Genomic DNA, 25,134 nt, shown 5'->3' with positions numbered 1-25,134 from the left:
ATCAGCAGATAATCAATATTAAAGTCATTGATAAACCAGCTGTTCATCTCGTTAACCCTTTGTGTCTCTGCTGTTATTTCTCTCCGAGCTGCGACTAAACTAGTTTCACCTCTGAGGATTAATTCAGTCCTCTGATGTGATCTGAATGTGACGAAAACAAAACTAGAGTAGTAATAATAATAATTAATAATTATTCACTGACCCTTCGGGGACTCTGTAATTAACTGACTAAAGGTTTCACTTCTAGTTTGAAGTCACAACATCTCAAATGACGATAATTAAAGTTTTCATTGGTTAATTTTCTCCAACAGCTGAAGAAGTTCAGTCCACCATCAGCCGGCTCGGAGTGAATCAGCTGTGGATCCTTCAGACTCCGTAGAGACCTTCATCATCTGATCTCAGGTCAGAGTTTTACCTTCACTCTGAGGAGCCCTGACAGCAGCCATGCTGACCTAGAATCAGCTGTTAGTTTGTGCAGTGTGAGCTGAATAATCCAGAGACAGAGACCATGTCTGAGAACCAGGCCAACAACAACGTCCCTCTGAACAACAACAACAACAACATGGGACCCAACAGGATCCGAAACCCCAACATCAACCAGAACCCCCTCATCAACGTCCGAGACCGCCTTTTCCACGCCCTCTTCTTCAAGATGGCCGTCACGTACGCCCGCTTGTTCCCTCCGTCCTTCAGGAGGGTCTTTGAGTTCTTCGTCCTGCTCAAGGTGAGAAAATCCTTTAACCCTGTCTGCTCTTCACTTTAACTTAAACCTGCTCCCTGGTTTCACTGAGCTTCAACTTAAACCTGCTGCAGACCCGGTTTAACAAAACTCAACAAAACAACTGCCACCTATAATATTAGTGGTGGTATGGCAAATGTAGTTTGTAGTTTACTCCATTCAGTGCAGTGAGAGCGGTACACAGGTGAGACCAAACAGCCACTTCACAGAAGACTTTATCAGCACAGACGACACGCTAACTCAGGATTGCAGAGCGCCGTGCGTTTGCATCTAAAAGCTACAAACCGCACATTTGAAGACAGCGAGGTGAAGATTCTTAGTAGAGAGAAGAGTTGGTTTGAAAGACGAGTCAAAGAAGCCATTTTTGTGAAAAAGAAAACCCCTCTTTGAACAGAAATGGTGGTCTGAGATTCAACCTGCCCAAAGTTTACCACAGTGTATTAACACCGTGGTCAAGCCGATCACATGCTAATCAGGTACTTAACAGTGATGAGGGAGGTGCAGCCAGAAAACAACAGGCCTGATTACTGATTACTGGGCCATCATGGAAACTATTAGGTCAGTTTCAGGTGAAACTAGCTAATCAGCAGACACTCAGGTAGACTCCTCCCTGAGGGCGGGGCTTAAGCAACACGGAGTAGCTTAAATGTCTGAGTTCTCAGACCATTTTCACAGTTGAGAATGACTTCCGGATGGGAGCCGAAACGTCTTGATTCTGAAAACAGCGTCCAGACGACTACGACTGAAACCTTTTCTACGATGGCAAATGTGTTAACTACAAGTCCCAGTTTAAATATTGATCTTATGTCCCTCATGTTGAAGTAAGAACTTGTTCTGTTTGACGAGAGGGACGAGTGCTCGGCCTCGCCCTGCTGCCGCTGTTACACCAGATTCTGTGACCTGCAGCAGAGCAACAACCAGCTAACCTTCAGCTAATGAGCTAACGTTCAGAGCCTCCTGCACAACAATCGCACAGTTATTGAGTTGATATTTGCAGAACGATAAAGTAGAAGGAAAATTATTTCCACTGTGTTGTTTTTACCTGTACAGCTGTAGCAGAGTCAGGTACCGGGCTTATGGGGCTCATGAGTCAACTTTTTTACCTTTTTATTGGATTACGGTGATCTGCTCTTTATAAATAATAATCTTTATTTATACAGCACTTTTCAAAATCAGAGTTACAAAGTGCTTTACATGGTTGAATCAGGGTTAAAACATTTCAGGACTGAGGCAAATACAATCAGGTATTTAAAAATACAGCAATACAATGAAATTAAAGTTTAAAAAACCCAACAAGATAATTACTAATAATAAAACAGAAATTATGGCAATACTAGAGTACTAGAATTAATAAGACTTTGAGAAGTGATTTAAAAGACATCGCTGACTCTGCAGAAGCAGAAATACCTGCTGAAAGCGACAGAAGGAGAGAGGAGAGAGACGAGAAAGCACAGAACTACGGGAGAGAGAAGATGTCGAGTTAGTAACATGCAGTAATGGGATAAACATGCATACAGACGGAGAGGGAGAGGAGGAGAGAGGTGCATCATGGGAAGTCTCCCGGCAGTCTAGGCCTATAGCAGCATAACCAAGGGATGGTTCAGGACTCACCTGAGCCAGCCCTAACTATAAGCTTTATCAAAGAGGAAAGTCTTAAGCCTGCTCTTAAATGTGGAGATGGTGTCTGCCTCCCGAACCCAAACTGGGACCTGATTCCACAGGAGAGGAGCTTGATACCTGAAGGCTCTGGCTCCCGGTCTACTTTTGGAGACTCGAGGAACCACAGGTAACCCTGCAACCTGGGAGCGCAGGGTTCTAGTCGGGTAATAAGGTATTATGAGCTCTTTAAGATATGATGGTGCCTGACCATTAAGAGCTTTGTAGGTGAGAAGGATTTTAAACTCTATTCTGGATTTTACAGGGAGCCAGTGCAGAGAAGCTAATATTGGAGAAATATGATCTCTTTTCCTGGTTCTTGTCAGTACACGTGCCGCAGCATTCTGGATCAACTGGAGAGTCTTAAGGGACTTATTCAGGCAGCCGGATAATAAGGAACTGCAATAGTCCAGCCTAGAAGTAACAAATGCATGGATCAGTTTTTCAGCATCATTTTGAGACACTGGACAGTCTTCTGTCCAGTACGACAGGAAACAAATCTCGTGTGCGTGTGCACGCCATATGAATCCGGTGTGTGAGTGGTGGACCCGCCACTGACCGTAAGAACCACCACACAGGCAGGTCACTACCGCATGCCAGAAAGAGAATCACAGGTTGTGTTTTATTATAACTTCAAATATGTAGATATGTGCGTGACGGAGCTCCACTGACAATTAATAAACGTAATATATTTCATAAATGTTTAAACGTTGTGTTGTGCAGGCATCTTTATGAAACCCTGACAGTAGTAACTCCTCTGTGCCCCTGGTCAGGCGCTCTTCGTCCTCTTCATCCTCGCCTACATCCACATAGCATTCTCTCGCTCGCCCATCAACTGTCTGGAAGTGGTGAGGGAGCGCTGGCCTCGTGACGGCATCCTGCGGGTGGAGATCCAGAGGAACTCCAGCCGAGCCTCCGTCTTCCTGCAGTACTACGACTCCACGGGCCTCCAGGAGGAGCTGGAGGCTGAGGAGGGGGCAGCAGGAGGAGGAGTGGCGGAGCTCAGTCTGGCAGCGCTGCAGGAGGAAGAGGAGGATGAGGATGAGATGACCCTGGAGATGTTTGACAACACCTCAGTGCAGGTGAGTAGAGACGTCACAGGTTCAATTCTCTCACCAGACACCAGGTGTTAGCAGGTGTGGTCAGGACTCAGCAGGTGTGGTCAGGACTCAGCAGGTGTGAGCAGGAGTCAGCAGGTGTGGTCAGGACTCAGCAGGTGTGGTCAGGACTCAGCAGGTGTGGTCAGGACTCAGCAGGTGTGAGCAGGAGTCAGCAGGTGTGAGCAGGACTCAGCAGGTGTGGTCAGGACTCAGCAGGTGTGGTCAGGACTCAGCAGGTGTGGTCAGGACTCAGCAGGTGTGAGCAGGAGTCAGCAGGACTCAGCAGGTGTGAGCAGGACTCAGCAGGACTCAGCAGGTGTGGTCAGGACTCAGCAGGTGTGAGCAGGAGTCAGCAGGACTCAGCAGGTGTGAGCAGGACTCAGCAGGACTCAGCAGGTGTGGTCAGGACTCAGCAGGTGTGAGCAGGACTCAGCAGGAGTCAGCAAGTGTGAGCAGGACTCAGCAGTTCTGGTGGAAATGAAAACAGGAACTTGTAGTTAGTTTAGTTCCTGGGGTTCAGTAGTTCCTGGAACTCTCTGGTCTCCAGCCGGCTTTCACCTGCCTGCTCTTTGTTTCTGTTTCTGCGGCAGTTTGAGCTGGACATCGAGCCTCGTCTGAAGCCGTCTCTGATTGGACGAGGTGTCGGAGGAGGAGGAGGAGGAGGAGGAGGAGGAGGAGGAGGAGGAGTGAACGACAGCCAGGACGTCTCCTTCAGCCAGACCACTAAAGGTATGCAGCCGCTGAAGAACTCAGTGTCTGAGCTGGAGATGATGACCAGAGCAGGTAAACCCTCCTCCTCTCTGACTCTGACTCCTCTCTGACTCTGACTCCTCTCTGACTCTGACTCCTTCTCTGACTCTGACTCCTCTCTGACTCCTCCTCCTCTCTGACTCCTCCTCCTCTCTGACTCCTCCTCCTCTCTGACTCTGACTCCTCTCTGACTCCTCCTCCTCTCTGACTCTGACTCCTCTCTGACTCTGACTCCTCTCTGACTCCTCCTCCTTCTCTGACTCTGACTCCTCTCTGACTCCTCCTCTCTGACTCTGACTCCTCTCTGACTCTGACTCCTCTCTGACTCCTCCTCCTCTCTGACTCCTCCTCCTCTCTGACTCCTCCTCCTCTCTGACTCTGACTCCTCTCTGACTCCTCCTCCTCTCTGACTCTGACTCCTCTCTGACTCTGACTCCTTCTCTGACTCCTCCTCCTCTCTGACTCCTCCTCCTCCTCCTTCTCTGACTCTGACTCCTCTCTGACTCTGACTCCTCCTCCTCTCTGACTCCTCCTCCTCTCTGACTCCTCCTCCTTCTCTGCAACAAATAATCTGCTAATGTGTTTAATCTCAGTAACAGAATCTTTTGGACAAAATGAGACATTTGAAGACGTCAAATTATTACATCAGTTATCTTTCACTGAGTGTGATATTTTATTATTTTTATTGACACGTTTCATCGACTAATCTCCGCCCGCGCACTCGTTACGCATGAAACTGTGGCTTTGGGGGGAGGCCTGGAGGGAGGGGGTGGGGGTGTTTCGGTTGGAGACTTGTTAGTTTCTCCGACGTTACCTACCCTATCTTTAACTAATACAGAAAATAAGTTACCGCCCTGAAGCTGTGAAGCCTTTTAATCCTGAAACGTTCAGACGAAACACGTTTAACATGATTTAAGGTTTAAGATCCGTTTAGTCATTAGTTCTGTACCTTTGTCTGTAAAGAGCTGAGACTCTTTGACACCAGCAGGTGGCAGCAGAGTCTCCGTCACCTTCAACCAGAACAAGATGAAGAGCTGAGAGATGTAAAGATGTTCATCACACTTTGCTCTGACTCGGTGTTTGAGTCTCTGCTCCGTACAAGGACCACAGTAAACAGTACTGTGAAACCTGTAATAATAATAATAATAATAATAATAACTTTACATACAGACAAGAAAAAGACATTAATAGCAGGTTTTTGTGTGTTTTATGGATAATAGCTGAACCCGAATGCAACAAATAGCATTTAAAATGATCTGAGAATTGATATTATAAATATTATTTTAGACGCATAACTTTGTTTCATTTTCGAATAAACAAAATTTTTAGGAAATTATGAAATCATGTCAATCAAAAGAGGGTGATCGGGTTCACTGCTTTGTTTCAGCAACTGACAAATATTTTAATCAACATTTTACTTTCATCTTTAGCTAGAAAACAATTTACTGTAGATCGCATTTAGAAATATCAGCGACATTACTGTGATACTTATTGGTTATTCTAATCATTAGTAAATGCTGCATAGTTCTTTTATTGATGGTCGTAATAACTGATTGAAAGTCACGTCAGATATCAGAGATCAGATCAAAGCACTCCGTCTCACTTTAGCTGCTAAGCCAACGTTAGCTAAAGTTATAACTTAAATAGTATCGCTCATTAATGCATAAAGGGACAGTTCACCCCAAAATCAAACTACGTATTTCTCCTCTCACCTTCAGTGCTGTTTATCCATCTAGATTGTTTTGGTGTGAGTTGCCGAGTTTTGGAGATATCGGCCGTAGAGATTTCTGCTTTTATTGAATATAATGGGACTATATGGCGCTCGGCTCGTGGAGCTCATGACCCGGTTGCTCAAGATAATCCACAGATTTGTTGTCAGGAGTTTCATGTAGGAACTATTTTCTTTCTACCGATCGTTCCTTCATCTCGGCAACTCGCACCTAAACAATCTAGATGGATAAACGGCACTGCAGGAAGGAGGAAAAATATGTATTTTTGATTTTGCGGTGAACTGTCCCTTTTTAAAGTTGTACCGCTCATTAATAATAGTTAACTGATGGTTAATGTCCAGTTTTAACTTCAAACACTCATTCTGCTGTTTTGCCATACGCCTGTAAATGCAACCCGAAGCGTATTTTTATGCCTGTTTCCTCCTTTGTTCTTTTGTAACTACAGTGATTGTGTGTTGGGCTCTGAGCTCTGCCAAAACACGTGTGACCTACACTCGGTACTGTACCTGAACGCATCCTGCGTTACACAGACGTGCTACGCCTCCCGTGCAGACTCGGTGTTAACTTCCTTCCACTGTGATACATCTGACTGATCGAAAGGTGTCAGTCGTGCTGTCAGTCCGTCTGTACTGACTGCTGTCTGTTGTCTGTCTGTTGTTTTTGTTTCAGTGTGGCCTCAGGAGGAGTACATCGTGGAGTATTCTCTGGAGTACGGCTTCCTGCGTTTGTCTCAGAGCACCAGACAGAGACTCAACATCCCTGTCATGGTGGTCACTCTGGGTGAGACACTCAAACGCCTACCTGCCTCACGCTCGCACTCGCACGGCGTCGGCACCTACCTGCCTCGCACTCGCACGGCGTCGGCACCTACCTGCCTCACGCCGCACTCGACGCGGCGTCGGCACCTACCTGCCTCACGCCGCACTCGCGACGCGGCGTCGGCACCTACCTGCCTCACGCCGCGCTCGCGACGGGCGTCGGCACCTACCTGCCTCACGCCGCGACTCGCGACGCGGCGTCGGCACCTACCTGCCTCACGCCGCACTTTCGCGACGGCGTCGGCACCTACCTGCCTCACGCCGCGCTTCGCGACGGCGCCGGCACCTACCTGCCTCACGCCGCGACGGCGCGCCGGCACCTACCTGCCTCACGCTCGCACTCGCGACGGGCGTCGGCACCTACCTGCCTCACGCCGCGACTTTCGCGACGGCGTCGGCACCTACCTGCCTCGCGCGCCGACGGCGTCGGCGGCTACCTACTCGCCTCACGCCGCGACGGCGCCGGCACCTACCTGCCTCTCGCGCTCGACGGCGCCGGCACCACCTACCTGCCTCACGCCGCTTTCGCGACGGGCGTCGGCACCTACCTGCCTCGCGCGCGCGACGGCGCCGGCACCTACCTGCCTCGCTCGCCGACGGCGTGGGCACCTACCTGCCTCGCGCCGCGACGGCGCGTGGGCACCTACCTGCCTCACGCCGCGACTCGACGCGGCGCCGGCACCTACCTGCCTCGCGCCGCGGCGTGGGCACCTACCTGCCTCGCGCCGCGACGGCGTGGGCACCTACCTGCCTCGCGCTCGCACGGCGTCGGCACCTACCTGCCTCGCGCTCGCACGGCGTCGGCACCTACCTGCCTCGCTCGCGACGCGCGGCGTCGGGCACCTACCTGCCTCACGCTCGACTCGCGACGGCGTCGGCACCTACCTGCCTCGCGCCGCGACGGCGCCGGCACCTACCTGCCTCGCGCTCGCACGGCGTGGGCACCTACCTGCCTCGCGCTCGCACGGCGTGGGCACCTACCTGCCTCACGCTCGCACTCGCACGGCGTCGGCACCTACCTGCCTCGCGCTCGCACGGCGTGGGCACCTACCTGCCTCGCGCACAGACGGGCGTGGGCACCTACCTGCCTCGCGCTCGCACGGCGTCGGCACCTACCTGCCTCACGCTCGCACTCGACGGGCGCCGGCACCTACCTGCCTCACGCCGCGACTCGCGACGGCGCGTCGGCACCTACCTGCCTCACGCCGCACCGCGCCGCGGGCGCCGGCACCTACCTGCCTCACGCCGCTTTCGCACGGCGCCGGCACCTACCTGCCTCACGCCGCACTTCGCGACGGCGTCGGCACCTACCTGCCTCACGCGCGACTCGCGACGGCGCCGGCACCTACCTGCCTCACGCCGCGACCTCGACGACGGCGTCGGCACCTACCTGCCTCACGCCGCACGCGCGCGGCGTCGGCACCTACCTGCCTCACGCCGCTTTCGCGACGGCGCCGGCACCTACCTGCCTCACGCCGCGCGACGGCGTCGGCACCTACCTGCCTCACGCCTCGACTCGCGACGGCGTCGGCACCTACCTGCCTCACGCCGCACTCGCGACGGCGTCGGCACCTACCTGCCTCGCTCGCTCGCGCGGCGCGCCGGCAGCTACCTGCCTCACGCCGCGACGGCGCCGGCACCTACCTGCCTCGCGCTCGCACGGCGTCGGCACCTACCTGCCTCACGCGCGACTCGCGACGGCGCCGGCACCTACCTGCCTCGCTCTCGCCACACGGCGTGGGCACCTACCTGCCTCGCGCAGACGCGGCGTGGGCACCTACCTGCCTCACGCCGCGACTCGCGACGGGCGTCGGCACCTACCTGCCTCGCTCGACGCGGCGTGGGCACCTACCTGCCTCGCGCCGCGACGCGGCGTGGGCACCTACCTGCCTCGCGCCGCGACGGCGTCGGCACCTACCTGCCTCTCGCTGCGACGGCGTCGGCACCTACCTGCCTCACGCTCGCCGCGGCGTCGGCACCTACCTGCCTCACGCTCGCGACTCGCGACGGCGCCGGCACCTACCTGCCTCGCGGCGCGACGGCGCCGGCACCTACCTGCCTCGCTCGCCGACGGCGTGGGCACCTACCTGCCTCGCGCTCGCACGGCGTGGGCACCTACCTGCCTCACGCTCGCACTCGCACGGCGTCGGCACCTACCTGCCTCGCGCTCGCACGGCGTGGGCACCTACCTGCCTCGCGCTCGCACGGCGTGGGCACCTACCTGCCTCGCGCTCGCACGGCGTCGGCACCTACCTGCCTCACGCTCGCACTCGCACGGCGTCGGCACCTACCTGCCTCACGCTCGCACTCGCACGGCGTCGGCACCTACCTGCCTCACGCTCGCACTCGCACGGCGTCGGCACCTACCTGCCTCACGCTCGCACTCGCACGGCGTCGGCACCTACCTGCCTCACGCTCGCACTCGCACGGCGTCGGCACCTACCTGCTGCCTCACGCTCGCGCCGCGGCGCCGGCACCTACCTGCCTCACGCCGCCGCGCTCGGCACCTACCTGCCTCACGCCGCACCTACCGACGGCTCGGCACCTACCTGCCTCACGCTCGCGACTCGCGACGGCGCCGGCACCTACCTGCCTCGCGCCGCGACGGCGTCGGCAGCTACCTGCCTCACGCTCGCGCGGCGTCGGCACCTACCTGCCTCGCTCGCGACGGCGTCGGCACCTACCTGCCTCACGCCGCACTCGCGACGGCGTCGGCACCACCTGCCTGCCTCGCGCGCGACGGCGTCGGCACCTACCTGCCTCGCTCGCGACGGCGTGGGCACCTACCTGCCTCGCGCTCGCACGGCGTGGGCACCTACCTGCCTCACGCCGCGCTCGCGACGCGGCGTCGGCACCTACCTGCCTCGCTCGCGCGGCGTGGGCACCTACCTGCCTCGCGCAGACGGCGTGGGCACCTACCTGCCTCGCGCGCCGCGACGGCGTCGGCACCTACCTGCCTCGCTCGCTCGACGGCGTCGGCACCTACCTGCCTCGCGCTCGCCGACGGGCGCCGGCACCTACCTGCCTCACGCCGCGACTCGCGACGGCGTCGGCACCTACCTGCCTCGCGCCGCGGCGTCGGCACCTACCTGCCTCGCCGCGACGGGCGTGGCACTACCTGCCTGCCTCGCGCCGCGACGGCGTGGGCACCTACCTGCCTCACGCCGCACTCGCGACGGCGTCGGCACCTACCTGCCTCTCGCCGACGGCGTGGGCACCTACCTGCCTCTCGCGCCGCGACGGCGTGGGCACCTACCTGCGGCTCTCGCCGCGACGGCGCCGGCACCTACCTGCCTCGCGCGCGACGGCGTCGGCACCTACCTGCCTCGCGCCGCGACGGCGCCGGCACCTACCTGCCTCGCACCGCGACGGCGTCGGCACCTACCTGCCTCGCGCCGCGACGGCGTCGGCACCTACCTGCCTCACACTCACACCGCAGGGCGCCGGCACCTACCTGCCTCACACTCACACTCGCAGGGCGTCGGCACCTACCTGCCTCGCGACTCGCGCACGGCGCCGGCACCTACCTGCCTCGCGACTCGCGCGGCGGCGCCGGCACCTACCTGCCTCGCGACTCGCGACGGCGTCGGCACCTACCTGCCTCACGCTCGCACTCGCACGGCGTCGGCACCTACCTGCCTCACGCTCGCACGGCGTCGGCACCTACCTGCCTCACGCTCGCACGGCGTCGGCACCTACCTGCCTCACGCTCGCACGGCGTCTGCACCTACCTGCCTCACGCTCGCACGGCGTCGGCACCTACCTGCCTCACGCCGCGCTTTCGCGACGGGCGCCGGCACCTACCTGCCTCACGCCGCACTCGCGACGGCGCCGGCACCTACCTGCCTCACGCCGCTTTCGCGACGGGCGCCGGCACCTACCTGCCTCACGCCTTTTCGCGACGGCGCCGGCACCTACCTGCCTCACGCGCGACGCACGGCGCCGGCACCTACCTGCCTCACGCCGCGACTCGCGACGGCGTCGGCACCTACCTGCCTCACGCCGCGATTTCGCGACGGCGGCGTCGGCACCTACCTGCCTCACGCCGCGACTTCGCGACGGGCGCCGGCACCTACCTGCCTCACGCCGACGGGCGTCGGCACCTACCTGCCTCACGCCGCGACGGCGCCGGCACCTACCTGCCTCACGCCGCGACGGCGCCGGCACCTACCTGCCTCACGCCGCGACGGCGTCGGCACCTACCTGCCTCACGCCGCGACGGCGCCGGCACCTACCTGCCTCACTCGCGACTCGCGACGGCGTCGGCACCTACCTGCCTCACGCCGCGACGGCGCCGGCACCTACCTGCCTCACGCCGCACTCGCGACGGGCGTCGGCACCTACCTGCCTCACGCCGCACTTTCGCGACGGCGTCGGCACCTACCTGCCTCACGCCGCATGGCGCCGGCACTACCTGCCTCACGCCGCGACTCGCGACGGCGCCGGCACCTACCTGCCTCACGCCGCATGGCGCCGGCACCTACCTGCCACTCTCGCACTCGCGACGGGCGTCGGCACCTACCTGCCTCACTCGCACTCTCGCGACGGCGCCGGCACCTACCTGCCTCACACGCCGCGACGGCGTCGGCACCTACCTGCCTCACGCCGCGCGGCGCCGGCACCTACCTGCCACACGCCGACGGCGTCGGCACCTACCTGCCTCACGCTCGCACGGCGTCGGCATCTACCTGCCTCAGAGTCACTTGATTTTAGGCTTGTTGCACAGAATCGATCACCAAAGTTTTTCACATGACTTTGATGCCTGCCTGCCTCACAGTCACATGACGTGTGTGTGTGTGTGTGTGTGTGTGTGTGTGTGTGTGTGTGTGTTTAGATCCCATGAAGGACGAGTGTTTCGGTGACGGCTTCAGTCGCTTCCTGCTCGACGAGTTTCTTGGCTACGACGACATCCTGATGTCCAGCGTGAAGGCGCTCGCTGAAAACGAGGAGAACAAAGGTAGAGAACCTGAGTTCCTCTGATCCCCGACTCGGATTACAGAACCTGAGTTCCCTAATATTTAGGGTTGGGTACCGTTCACATTTAAACCGATACCGGTACCGGTACCTGGAATTCAAAATTACAAAATGTAATTTCAGTTGTAAACAATAAGTCCAAACTTCAAGTTCAACATGATTTATTTGGCAGATTTTACGTCACTGCCTCACTTGAAGTTTAGTCGTCCGTGGAGCGTTAACCTCTTCCTGCTGGCGTGCTAACGTTAGCCGCGGCTGCTGTGGAGGACTTGGCTTTCAGACTGTCAGACCCGGTTCCCTCTTCAGCTTTTATATTTTGTGTTTGACCAGGTGTTTCCTCAGGTTACGTGTTGCCCCGGCCAGCTTATGCAGTGACTTGCGACCGCGTTCAGCTCGCCATTGCCCTGACTCGGCAGCCCCGAAGAGCCGTCATTACACCTGCTTTGCTTTTTTACACTGAACCAAACGGCGCCGGCATAACGGCGCCCCAAGTGAGATAAGTGCCCTCTCGACGTAGGCGGAGCTGACCGTCATGGCGACGCGGTTCCAGAAGTTAGGAAACAACACACGGAGCTTTGCTTTGGTCCTGAGAAGCTGCAGCCTTTACTCACGGCCGACTGTAACCTCCACCTGTACGTTAACTGCCAGCCTGACAGCGTCACCGCTCAGCCTCCTCTGCACCGCTGCCTTCACCGTCACTCGGCGCTCGCTCGCTCTTGTTCAACCGCACGCTCACTACGACCACACGCGTCCCTGTGACTCGAAGAAGCAGCAGAGGTGACGTAGTCTCGCTCTCTCTCTCTATACTTTATCGGTACTTGGTAGTACCGACGTAATTCGGTCGGTACCCTTAAAAGTACTGAGTTCGGTACCCAACCCTACTAATATCCCTCTCTGATTACAGAACTGGGATTCCTCTGATCCCCCTCTCCGATTACAGAACTGGGATTCCTCTGATCCCCCTCTCCGATTACAGAACTGGGATTCCTCTGATCCCCCTCTCCGATTACAGAACTGGGATTCCTCTGATCCCCCTCTCCGATTACAGAACCCAAGTTCCTCTAGTTCCTCTGGTCCCCCTCTCCGATTACAGAACCCGAGTTCCTCTAGTTCCTCTGATCCCCCTCTCCGATTACAGAACTGGGATTCCTCTGATCCCCCTCTCCGATTACAGAACCCAAGTTCCTCTAGTTCCTCTGATCCCCCTCTCCGATTACAGAACCCAAGTTCCTCTAGTTCCTCTGATCCCCCTCTCCGATTACAGAACTGGGATTCCTCTGATCCCCCACTCTGATTACAGAACCCGAGTTCCTCTAGTTCCTCTGATCCCCCTCTCCGATTACAGAACTGGGATTCCTCTGATCCCCCTCTCCGATTACAGAACCCAAGTTCCTCTAGTTCCTCTGGTCCCCCACTCTGATTACAGAACCCGAGTTCCTCTGATCCCCCTCTCCGATTACAGAACTGGGATTCCTCTGATCCCCCACTCTGATTACAGAACCCGAGTTCCTCTAGTTCCTCTGATCCCCCTCTCCGATTACAGAACTGGGATTCCTCTGATCCCCCTCTCCGATTACAGAACCCAAGTTCCTCTAGTTCCTCTGGTCCCCCACTCTGATTACAGAACCAGGTCTCTGGTTTACCTGGCACAGAATAGATCAGATCACTGCAGAAGGCTGACGGTAACCTCAGGGGATTCCTCTGATCCCCCTCTCCGATTACAGAACTGGGATTCCTCTGATCCCCCTCTCCGATTACAGAACTGGGATTCCTCTGATCCCCCTCTCCGATTACAGAACTGGGATTCCTCTGATCCCCCTCTCCGATTACAGAACTGGGATTCCTCTGATCCCCCTCTCCGATTACAGAACTGGGATTCCTCTGATCCCCCTCTCTGATTACAGAACCCGAGTTCCTCTGATCCCCCTCTCCGATTACAGAACCCAAGTTCCTCTAGTTCCTCTGGTCCCCCACTCTGATTACAGAACCAGGTCTCTGGTTTACCTGGCACAGAGTAGATCAGATCACTGCAGAAGGCTGACGGTAACCTCAGGGGATTCCTCTGATCCCCCTCTCCGATTACAGAACCCAAGTTCCTCTAGTTCCTCTGGTCCCCCACTCTGATTACAGAACCAGGTCTCTGGTTTACCTGGCACAGAGTAGATCAGATCACTGCAGAAGGCTGACAGTAACCTCAGGTAAATACTGAGTGAGTTAAAGGTAATTGTCAAGCTGGTGATGTCACAGTGTGGTTCTCTGCAGGGTTCCTGAGGAACGTGGTGTCTGGAGAACATTACCGCTTCGTCAGCATGTGGATGGCCAGAACCTCCTACCTGGCCGCCTTCGTCATCATGGTCATTTTCGTAAGTGAATAAGACCTAATCGACATGTTTTATGACGTCTGCAGTGAAAACTGATGAAATTCAACTTTTAAATACACGAAAGTCAAAGTTCGGCATGTATGAAAGTTAGTACGACAGTGAGAGTTGTGTTGTAGAATAAAGAGCAGAGGACTCGAGGAAACAGTGTGGTAATAATAATAATAATAATAATAATAATAGTACTCAGACTCTTTACATAAGTTAAAATGGTCATAGAAAGCAACACACTAAAAACATACAACACACATTAATCACAGATTAAAGCCGTTCTGTAGAGGTGAGTTTCGGTGTTTGGGGGATTGAGGGATTTGAACATGGATCCGTGCAGTCAGGAAGTGTTTGTTCCGGACAGGAAATCAAGATTAAAGTCAAATCTAATTAAAAGATTATTTTTTGAGGTTGTTCAGTGTTGGTGTTTGCTGTTTTGTGTTTTTCAGACTCTGTCAGTGTCCATGCTGCTCAGATACTCTCACCACCAGATCTTCGTCTTCATCGGTCAGTTTCCTCTGAGTGCAGTGCAACTGAGTCCAGTCCAGACCAGTTTCATGTAGTCCAGACCAGTCCAGACCAGTGCAGTGCAACTGAGTCCAGTCCAGACCAGTTTCATGTAGTCCAGACCAGTTTCATGTAGTCCAGACCAGTTTCATGTAGTCCAGACCAGTTTCATGTAGTCCAGACCAGTTTATTGTAGTCCAGTCCAGTCCAGACCAGTTTCATGTAGTCCAGACCAGTTTCATGTAGTCCAGACCAGTGCAGTGTAACTGAGTCCAGTCCAGACCAGTTTCATGTAGTCCAGACCAGTCCAGACCAGTGCAGTGCAACTGAGTCCAGTCCAGACCAGTTTCATGTAGTCCAGACCAGTTTCATGTAGTCCAGACCAGTTTATTGTAGTCCAGTCCAGTCCAGACCAGTTTCATGTAGTCCAGACCAGTTTCATGTAGTCCAGACCAGTGCAGTGTAACTGAGTCCAGTCCAGACCAGTTTCATGTAGTCCACACCAGTTTATTGTAGTCCAGTCCAGTCCAGACCAGTGCAGTGCAACTGAGTCCAGTCCAGACCAGTTTCATGTAGTCCAGACCAGTCCAGACCAGTGCAGTGCAACTGAGTCCAGTCCAGACCAGTTTCATGTAGTCCAGACCAGTTTCATGTAGTCCAGACCAGTTTATTGTAGTCCAGTCCAGTCCAGACCAGTTTCATGTAGTCCAGACCAGTTTCATGTAGTCCAGACCAGTGCAGTGTAACTGAGTCCAGTCCAGACCAGTTTCATGTAGTCCACACCAGTTTATTGTAGTCCAGTCCAGTCCAGACCAGTGCAGTGCAACTGAGTCCAGTCCAGACCAGTTTCATGTAGTCCAGACCAGTCCAGACCAGTGCAGTGCAACTGAGTCCAGTCCAGACCAGTTTCATGTAGTCCAGACCAGTTTCATGTAGTCCAGACCAGTTTCATGTAGTCCAGTCCAGTCCAGACCAGTTTCATGTAGTCCAGACCAGTTTCATGTAGTCCAGACCAGTGCAGTGTAACTGAGTCCAGTCCAGACCAGTTTCATGTAGTCCACACCAGTTTATTGTAGTCCAGACCAGTGCAGTGTAACTGAGTCCAGTCCAGACCAGTTTCATGTAGTCCACACCAGTTTATTGTAGTCCAGACCAGTGCAGTGCAACTGAGTCCAGTCCAGACCAGTTTCATGTAGTCCACACCAGTTTATTGTAGTCCAGACCAGTGCAGTGTAACTGAGTCCAGTCCAGACCAGTTTCATGTAGTCCAGACCAGTCCAGACCAGTGCAGTGCAACTGAGTCCAGTCCAGACCAGTTTCATGTAGTCCAGACCAGTCCAGACCAGTGCAGTGCAACTGAGTCCAGTCCAGACCAGTTTCATGTAGTCCACACCAGTTTCATGTGGTCCAGACCAGTGCAGTGTAACTGAGTCCAGTCCAGACCAGTTTCATGTAGTCCAGACCAGTGCAGTGTAACTGAGTCCAGTCCAGACCAGTTTCATGTAGTCCAGACCAGTCCAGACCAGTTTCATGTAGTCCAGACCAGTCCAGACCAGTTTATTGTAGTCCAGTCCAGTCCAGACCAGTGCAGTGCAACTGAGTCCAGTCCAGACCAGTTTCATGTAGTCCACACCAGTTTATTGTAGTCCAGACCAGTCCAGACCAGTTTCATGTAGTCCACACCAGTTTATTGTAGGCCAATCCAGTCCAGACCAGTGCAGTGCAACTGAGTCCAGTCCAGACCAGTTTCATGTAGTCCACACCAGTTTATTGTAGTCCAGACCAGTGCAGTGTAACTGAGTCCAGTCCAGACCAGTTTCATGTAGTCCAGACCAGTGCAGTGTAACTGAGTCCAGTCCAGACCAGTTTCATGTAGTCCAGACCAGTCCAGACCAGTTTATTGTAGTCCAGTCCAGTCCAGACCAGTGCAGTGCAACTGAGTCCAGTCCAGACCAGTTTCATGTAGTCCACACCAGTTTATTGTAGTCCAGACCAGTCCAGACCAGTTTCATGTAGTCCACACCAGTTCATTGTAGGCCAATCCAGTCCAGACCAGTGCAGTGCAACTGAGTCCAGTCCAGACCAGTTTATTGTAGTCCAGTCCAGTCCAGACCAGTGCAGTGCAACTGAGTCCAGTCCAGACCAGTTTCATGTAGTCCAGACCAGTCCAGACCAGTTTATTGTAGGCCAATCCAGTCCAGACCAGTGCAACTGAGTCCAGTCCAGACCAGTTTCATGTAGTCCAGACCAGTTTCATGTAGTCCAGACCAGTTTATTGTAGTCCAGACCAGTGCAGTGCAACTGAGTCCAGTCCAGACCAGTTTCATGTAATCCAGACCAGTCCAGACCAGTTTCATGTAGTCCAGACCAGTCCAGACCAGTTTCATGTAGTCCACACCAGTTTATTGTAGTCCAGACCAGTGCAGTGTAACTGAGTCCAGTCCAGACCAGTTTCATGTAGTCCAGACCAGTTTATTGTAGTCCAGACCAGTCCAGACCAGTTTCATGTAGTCCACACCAGTTTATTGTAGTCCAGACCAGTGCAGTGTAACTGAGTCCAGTCCAGACCAGTTTCATGTAGTCCACACCAGTTTATTGTAGTCCAATCCAGTCCAGACCAGTGCAGTGCAACTGAGTCCAGTCCAGACCAGTTTCATGTAGTCCAGACCAGTCCAGACCAGTTTATTGTAGGCCAATCCAGTCCAGACCAGTGCAACTGAGTCCAGTCCAGACCAGTTTCATGTAGTCCAGACCAGTGCAGTGCAACTGAGTCCAGTCCAGACCAGTTTCATGTAGTCCAGACCAGTTTCATGTAGTCCAGACCAGTTTATTGTAGTCCAGTCCAGTCCAGACCAGTGCAGTGCAACTGAGTCCAGTCCAGACCAGTTTCATGTAATCCAGACCAGACCAGTCCAGACCAGTTTATTGTAGTCCAGTCCAGTCCAGACCAGTGCAGTGCAACTGAGTCCAGTCCAGACCAGTTTCATGAAATCCAGACCAGTTTATTGTAGTCCAATCCAGTCCAGACCAGTTTCATGTAATCCAGACCAGTCCAGACCAGTTTATTGTAGTCCAATCCAGTCCAGACCAGTGCAGTGCAACTGAGTCCAGTCCAGACCAGTTTCATGTAATCCAGACCAGTCCAGACCAGTTTATTGTAGTCCAGTCCAGTCCAGACCAGTGCAGTGCAACTGAGTCCAGTCCAGACCAGTTTCATGAAATCCAGACCAGTTTATTGTAGTCCAGTCCAGACCAGTGCAACTGAGTCCAGTCCAGACCAGTTTATTGTAGTCCAGACCAGTCCAGACCAGTTTATTGTAGGCCAATCCAGTCCAGACCAGTGCAGTGTAACTGAGTCCAGTCCAGACCAGTTTCATGTAATCCAGACCAGTTTATTGTAGTCCAATCCAGTCCAGACCAGTTTCATGTAGTCCAATCCAGTCCAGACCAGTTTCATGTGGTCCAATCCAGTCCAGACCAGTGCAGTGTAACTGAGTCCAGTCCAGACCAGTTTCATGTAATCCAGACCAGTCCAGACCAGTTTATTGTAGTCCAGTCCAGTCCAGACCAGTGCAGTGCAACTGAGTCCAGTCCAGACCAGTTTCATGAAATCCAGACCAGTTTATTGTAGTCCAGTCCAGACCAGTGCAACTGAGTCCAGTCCAGACCAGTTTATTGTAGTCCAGACCAGTCCAGACCAGTTTATTGTAGGCCAATCCAGTCCAGACCAGTGCAGTGTAACTGAGTCCAGTCCAGACCAGTTTCATGTAATCCAGACCAGTTTATTGTAGTCCAATCCAGTCCAGACCAGTTTCATGTAGTCCAATCCAGTCCAGACCAGTTTCATGTGGTCCAATCCAGTCCAGACCAGTGCAGTGTAACTGAGTCCAGTCCAGACCAGTTTCATGTAATCCAGACCAGTCCAGACCAGTTTATTGTAGTCCAGTCTAGACCATTTTAATGTAATCCAGACCAGTTTATTGTAGTCCAGTCCAGACCAGTGCAGTCTAATCCAGTCTAAGATAATCCAGTCTAGTGTGGTCCAGTGCAGTGGTTTCAGTGTAGTCCAGTCTAGTCTAATCCAGTCCAGGTTAATGTAATCCAGTCCAGGTTAATGTAATCCAGTCCAGGTTAATGTAATCCAGTCCAGTTTAATGTAATCCAGTCCAGTTGGAGATGTTTGAGAACTTTCAGTTTACTGTTAATGAATAATTAAAGGGGGTTAAAGATGTGACGCGGTACTGGAACTGAGTTCTTGTGTAGTTACAGAATAAATAAACTTCTACGCTGAGCTGAAGGTGATTCTTCCTCCTGACGGCTGCTGGTTTCTGTCCTCAACGTAGAAGTTTATATTTAGATTTGGTTAAAACCTGATCTCTCTGCCCTGGAGGATAAGCTGTGTGTTGATCTGGTCTCGGTCTGTCCCCCTCAGTGGATCTTCTTCAGATGTTGGAGATGAACATGACTATCGCCTTCCCAGCAGCCCCTCTGCTCACCGTCATCCTGGCCCTCGTCGGTAAGTTCACATCCTGGATCTTGTTCAAACTGTTCACGCAGTCTAGATCTAGATTCTGATCCATGTCAGGCTCCGGATTCAGAGACGCGGCGAGTGATGCCTCCTGAACCTTGTCTGATTTGGTCCCGCAAACGCAAAACGTGTCAATCGTTGAGTCGCAACTCAAGAAAGTCAAGTCCCAAGTCCCTAAGTCCAGTCCAGTCCAGACCAGACCAGGCACAAATTATTTTACTTTTTCCAAGTCAACACAGTCAAGTCTAAAGTCAAGACAGACAAGTCCATAGACAGTCCAAGTCCCAAATTAAGACAGACAAGTCCTTGGTCAAGTCATGTTCCAAGTCGAGACAGGACCAGGCTGAAATTTAGTCTTTCACACCTAAATCTGGTCAAGACAACTAAGCCATAGGGTTCCACCGTCAAGTCCCAAGTCAAGTCCCAAGTCCCTAAGTCGAGACCAGACCAGACCAGACACAAGTTGTTTTACTTTTTCCAAGTCAACACAGTCAAGTCTAAAGTCAAGACAGACAAGTCCATAGACAGTCCAAGTCCCAAATTAAGACAGACAAGTCCTTGGTCAAGTCAAGTCCCAAGTCGAGACAGAAGTCCTGAGTCCAGACTGAAAATAATGTCCAGTGCTTCATGAGATAAATACTTGATTTTTGGCAGATGTCGTCTCTCTTGGTGAGTTTTTGATCAAAGCAGCTAAACGTGTAAAATCCAAACCCGACCTGCTAATGTCACTTCCTGTCTTCAGGCATGGAGGCCATCATGTCGGAGTTCTTCAACGACACGACGACGGCCTTCTACATCATTCTCATCGTCTGGTTGGCCGACCAGTACGACGCCATCTGCTGCCACACCAACACCAGCAAACGCCACTGGCTGAGGTGAGTCACGTGACCAACACCGGCTTACATCATTGGCTCATTTAGAACCACACCCCGAGACCAATCAGCACAGGAGAACACAACGATCCCTTACAATACGCTTAATTGATCCTTAATCGACCCCTGAAACACGTAAACCTTCTCAGTCTAAATCAGCCAGATTCCTTTATTTGTCCATTGATTTGAAAAACTAAACCCCTTAAAAAAGCCTTAATTTGAAAAGCCCTTAATTAACAAATTAAGTAGATTTTAAGGGCTTCGTGACTCAGTTTCCACATGAATGTGAAATATTTGACATGTCCATGAATGATTTTGAGGTTCAATCAGGTTAAGGGATTCTGGTGTACATTAGGAGTATTTAGAAATTTAACAGTTTTACCAGATTTGGGATAAATTAATGAAAACATTTGGATTTGAATATACTAAGAAATATTTAAGGGGTTAAAACCCCTTAAAATGTACAGAATAAGATTACAGGTTTCCCTTAGTATCTTTTTGAAGGACCTGACGGGTTCAACCCAGATAAGAGTTTAATGGAAAGATTAATGGATTATAATACATCAAGAGGTATTTAAAGGATTTAAGGTTGTTGTTGTTTTTTTACTTTTTAATTTCTTTTCTTTCTTTTTTAGGGGGTTTAAAAAATTGACCAAATAGCATGAATCCCTGAATTTCTACCTCCAATGAAAAGGTCTAAATTAAGGGCTTTGAACTCCTTAAAAGTCCTTAAACTATGCAGATAATCCACTATAAATCCATTAAATGGCCATTTAAAACGCCTTAAAATGCTGGTAAAGGAATGGATTATTTTAAAGGTAGAACAGAGAAGGGATTTAGTTTGATAGTTTGTCTGTTTGAATGAACCCTTTTGTGTTTTTCAGGTTCTTCTATCTGTACCACTTTGCCTTCTACGCTTATCACTACCGCTTCAACGGTCAGTACAGCAGCCTGGCCCTGGTCACCTCCTGGCTCTTCATCCAGGTCAGAACCACCATCATCATCGTTTTACTGACACACGCCCGGCTGTCAATCATGACGTGTAACCCCCGTTTTATAGCATGAAATAACTAACTTCCTGCTCCTCTTCTTCTTCTTCTTCTTCTTCAGCACTCCATGATCTACTTCTTCCACCACTACGAGCTTCCTGCCATCCTGCAGCAGATCAGGATCCAGGAGATGCTGCTGCAGAACCAGCAGGCGGGTCAGGCCAACCAGACGGCCCTGCAGGACAACCTCAACAACAACCACAGCGCTGCCGCTGCTGCTGCTGCTGCTGCTGCTGCAGGTCCTGGACCAGCCAACGCCACCCAGCCAGGACCCAACGCCACCCAGCCCGGGCCTCAGACCGACCCCCAGCCCTCCTCCTCCTCCTCTCCAGCGGCGGGAGGTGGAGGGGAGGTGAGGTCGGAGCTGAACTGGGTCGCTCAGACGGCCGCCATCATCACTGAAGTTCTGTCCTCCGACCAGCAGCCCTCCTCCGCTGACTCCGTCGACGGGGTCAGCGGAGGAGGTGCGCCTGGAGGTCAGGGGTCAGCAGGAGCAGCAGAGGTCAGTGTGGTGGCCGAGTTCTGGATGGGAGGAGGAGCAGCAGCAGCAGGAGGAGGAGCAGCAGCAGCAGGAGGAGGAGGAGGAGCAGCAGCAGCAGCAGGAGGAGCAGCAGCAGCAGCAGGAGGAGGAGGAGCAGCAGCAGCAGGTGGAGGAGCGGATGGTGGAGGAGCAGCAGCAGCAGGAGGAGCAGCAGCAGCAGCAGCAGGAGGTGAAGAAGAGTCGAATGTCGTTTCAGTAGAAATTAAAACCACAGCTGGAGAAGTTGATCCTCCAATCAGAGGGCTCCAGCTGGTGGAGGCGGGGCCCTCGGAGGCGGGGCCCCCACAGACAGACTGCCCCCCCTCACAGAGTCCAGGTACAGACTGGGACTGCAGAGCACCACAGCAGCAGCAGAGCTCCACACAGACCCCGTCCTGAGAGTCCAGGTGTAGTCCTGCTGACATCATCTCACCTGTCTGGCACGCTGCCTCAGTCTGTCAGCTGATCAGGGATTAGCGATCGATTAGCGATCGGTTAGTGATCGGCCGGTCAGGGAGCGGTTCTCCTGTTGATCCACATTCTACATTTTATTTCTTATTTCAAACAAATATCGAGTTATTGATTAGTTCAGTGTTTCCCAACCGGAGGGTCGGGGCCCACAAGAGGTCGCAAGATCAGAACAGGAAGCAGTGACCTTTAGTTCCGACTTCACTTACTTAATAATTTCACTTCTTCAGGCCCCGAAAAATGAAACGACCTCTCCGGTTCAACTGGTCCGGGATCAGGTTTGATTGCGTTCTGTTAAATCTGAATCCAGCTCAGTTCAGTACTTCGGACGGAGACGTCTTCAGATGTCTCGTCGTGTCGACCGAGAGACTCGAACAGATTCGGTTCGCTGACAGAAAACTGGCTGATTGTTGGTGTTTTTGCTTAAAAAACGACGAACAGCTCTAAACGGTTGCTGATTATTTCTGCTGATCGATTACTGGACCGATCGGCTCTACAGACCACACAGCTCGTTCAGTTATTGTCCCAGAAACCAGCCAGAATATCGACACCTGTCTGATTTGATTAAACTAATATTTTCATCATCAGTTCATCTTGTTTTATCTATTTAGTCTAAAATGTCATAAAACTGAAAAATGTCCGACGTGAAGCCAGAGATCATAAACGTGCTGCGGAAGATAAAAGCAGGAAATCCTCTCGTTATTATATATTAATATTTGATATTTTTGGTGAACGATTAACTGCTAATTGTTTCAGCTGTAGATAAAACACAATATAAATATTATAATTATAAATATAAACTAATGCAGCTCTTCAGACCGGACGCACGACCTCGTTGTTTCACATTCCTCCGAAAGCCGGTGACGTTTGTCAGGTTGGTCCTCGGTTCAGGTGATGATTTAATAAGAAGTCAGATTTCATGTTTCTTCTGTTCGTCTCAGTAGATTCTGATGAAATCACCTGAAACTGTGACTCTGAGCATCTTCAGTATTAAATCTGACGTTCAGACTCAAACAGCAGCGAACGTCTCGATCAGGTGTGTGTGTGTGTGTGTGTGTGTGTGTGTGTGTGTGTGTGTGTGTGTGTGTGTGTGCGAGTCGCAGCTGATGGATCTTCGTGCTCTGAGCCGCAGAAACTGTTAAAACTCATCAGCGAGCCGCTCTGCTGCACCTTCATCACCACGAACACACACACTGTAGTTTATTCTGACTCACACACACACACCGTCCTGCTGCCCCAAACACTCACTACAGCACCACATGAGGATTCATCCGCCGCTGGAAGTAGTCCCCAACAGATGCTCTGTTTCCTCCTGTTGGTCTGATAAAAACTACAGCGAGCAGCTGTTTGAGGAAACTACTGAGCCTTTTTAAACAGGAAACTACAGATCTGTGTTTTTAAAGATTTACGTCTTCAGCAGGAACCAATGGGCTCGCAGCTGAGAGCCGCAGACAGGAAGTGAGACAGTACTGAGAGACGCAGACAGGAAGTGAGACAGTACTGAGGGACGCAGACAGGAAGTGAGACAGTACTGACGGACGCAGACAGGAAGTGAGACCGTACTGAGAGCCACAGACAGGAAGTGAGACAGTACTGAGGGACGCAGACAGGAAGTGAGACAGTACTGAGGGACGCAGACAGGAAGTGAGACGGTACTGACGGACGCAGACAGGAAGTGAGACCGTACTGAGAGCCACAGACAGGAAGTGAGACAGTACTGAGGGACGCAGACAGGAAGTGAGACAGTACTGAGGGACGCAGACAGGAAGTGAGACAGTACTGAGGGACGCAGACAGGAAGTGAGACGGTACTGAGGGACGGACCGACGTGTTGTTGGGAAAAACACCAGTTGATCCTTCGAAATCAGTCACTTAAAACACTGAAACTAGTTTGAAACACAACGAGGGGAAATCAGCAGATTCCCCACAAAAAGAATAAAACCACTGAAACTCATTTTTATTGACCCTGCCGATCAGTTATTGATCAGTGAATCTGTGTTGATCGGCCCTGATTCTGACAGACTGATGCACAAACTCTGAGCTGTGTTGATTTCTGTTCCCATCTGCTTTTATTTTGAAGAAAAAGACTCTTTGAGAACAGGAAGTTGTTCTGGAGCGTCGCGGTGGTCCGACTGATCGATCAGGTGGATCAGAATAGATGCCTTATCAATAATCTTCAGACTGTCTGTGGACACTTCAGAGGCGTCGGCAGTCGAGTGAGCTCATTGGTTGTGCAATATGACGCCTGCTGTGTCACATCTTAGGCTCCGCCTCCTGCCAGAGGGCGTGGCCTGTCACTGTGATGCGTTCAGGGGACCGAAGGCAGAAATGTCTGCAGGTGCGTTCAGGTGCTCAGCGCCGTCCCTCTGGACCTGCTGACCTCAGACCTGTTTCCCGCTGTCGGTCCGTCACATCGAACACTCGCAGCTGAGAGGAAAAAACCATTTACTCCTTTTTCCCAATTTATTATTGATGAATCTACAGAAACGTCCCACAGAAAACGTATTAATTATCCAACAAGATGTTAAAAGTCTCAGAACGTGAAATGAAACAGCAGAATCTGTGGAAACTAAACGAAATAAATGTTCCTAAATACAACAAAAACAGAATAACGGCTCGAATAAAATGTCACATCGGGTTCGAGTTCGATCAATAATCTTTAATTCAACGCTCGTACACATCGCCGCTCTTAATCCGAGTCCGACTTTGTTAATCCTGAGTTTAATTCCCTGAAATCGAACTGGAACCAGTGACGTGATCTGAGTTATTGACTGTCAGCAACGCCTGCTCACCGATGACTCACCTGAACGCACCGTTAACAGCTGATCAGCGGTGACAGACTCGTGTTTTGGGTCGTTGTTGTTTCCAGATCTGTAAGTCGAGCGGAGCCTGAGGTGTGACAGAAGCATGGGGGGGGGGGGTGTTTTTTCTTCTTCGTGCCTCTCTGCTGGATGACTGTAGCCTCATTAGTTGATCTGAAGCCTGAAACTCATCAAACTGTATTTAACTGTCCAGTAAAACCAGTGCACAACAAGCTGTTTGCACACAAACTGTG

At 52.5% G+C, this 25,134-nt stretch overlaps 2 protein-coding genes across 4 annotated transcripts in view; both read left to right on the top strand.

Moving 5' to 3' along the window:
- Positions 1-25,134, top strand: part of tmem259 (transmembrane protein 259) — a 27,479-nt gene extending 2,345 nt beyond the window's left edge. For 2 of the 3 annotated variants that reach the window (XM_044200951.1, XM_044200952.1), the window contains exons 2-12: positions 312-724; positions 3,169-3,477; positions 4,086-4,278; positions 6,645-6,755; positions 11,628-11,750; positions 14,030-14,130; positions 14,586-14,643; positions 19,076-19,159; positions 19,914-20,046; positions 20,928-21,027; positions 21,154-25,134. In XM_044200951.1, coding sequence (XP_044056886.1) covers positions 509-724; positions 3,169-3,477; positions 4,086-4,278; positions 6,645-6,755; positions 11,628-11,750; positions 14,030-14,130; positions 14,586-14,643; positions 19,076-19,159; positions 19,914-20,046; positions 20,928-21,027; positions 21,154-22,011 — 2,286 coding nt within the window. In that variant the 5' untranslated portion in view covers positions 312-508 and the 3' untranslated portion in view covers positions 22,012-25,134. The remainder of the gene's footprint in view (positions 1-311; positions 725-3,168; positions 3,478-4,085; positions 4,279-6,644; positions 6,756-11,627; positions 11,751-14,029; positions 14,131-14,585; positions 14,644-19,075; positions 19,160-19,913; positions 20,047-20,927; positions 21,028-21,153) is intronic. The other variant, XM_044200953.1, reaches the window with a different exon arrangement.
- LOC122878303 (protein FAM186A-like) lies at positions 12,272-14,023 on the top strand. The gene is made up of 3 exons (XM_044200962.1): positions 12,272-12,544; positions 12,672-13,366; positions 13,467-14,023. The coding sequence occupies exons 1-3, from the start codon at positions 12,300-12,302 to the stop codon at positions 13,889-13,891; spliced, it is 1,365 nt and encodes a 454-aa protein (XP_044056897.1). The 5' UTR covers positions 12,272-12,299; the 3' UTR covers positions 13,892-14,023.

The sequence above is a fragment of the Siniperca chuatsi genome, linkage group LG6 (genome assembly GCF_020085105.1).
Source record: "Siniperca chuatsi isolate FFG_IHB_CAS linkage group LG6, ASM2008510v1, whole genome shotgun sequence".
Lineage (NCBI taxonomy): Eukaryota > Metazoa > Chordata > Actinopteri > Centrarchiformes > Sinipercidae > Siniperca > Siniperca chuatsi.
The sequence above is the reverse complement of the archived record's forward strand: the minus strand, read 5'-3'. Positions and strand labels throughout refer to the sequence as shown.

What these genes read in the sequence shown, in the direction of transcription:
- LOC122878303 (XM_044200962.1), top strand. Translation starts at nt 12,300, where the DNA reads ATGGCGACGCGGTTCCAGAAGTTAGGAAACAACACACGGAGCTTTGCT. An exon ending in GACTCGAAGAAGCAGCAGAG is followed by an intron (nt 12,545 to 12,671) that starts GTGACGTAGTCT and finishes CTCTGATTACAG; the next exon opens with AACTGGGATTCCTCTGATCC. An exon ending in AACCCAAGTTCCTCTAGTTC is followed by an intron (nt 13,367 to 13,466) that starts CTCTGGTCCCCC and finishes CTCAGGGGATTC; the next exon opens with CTCTGATCCCCCTCTCCGAT.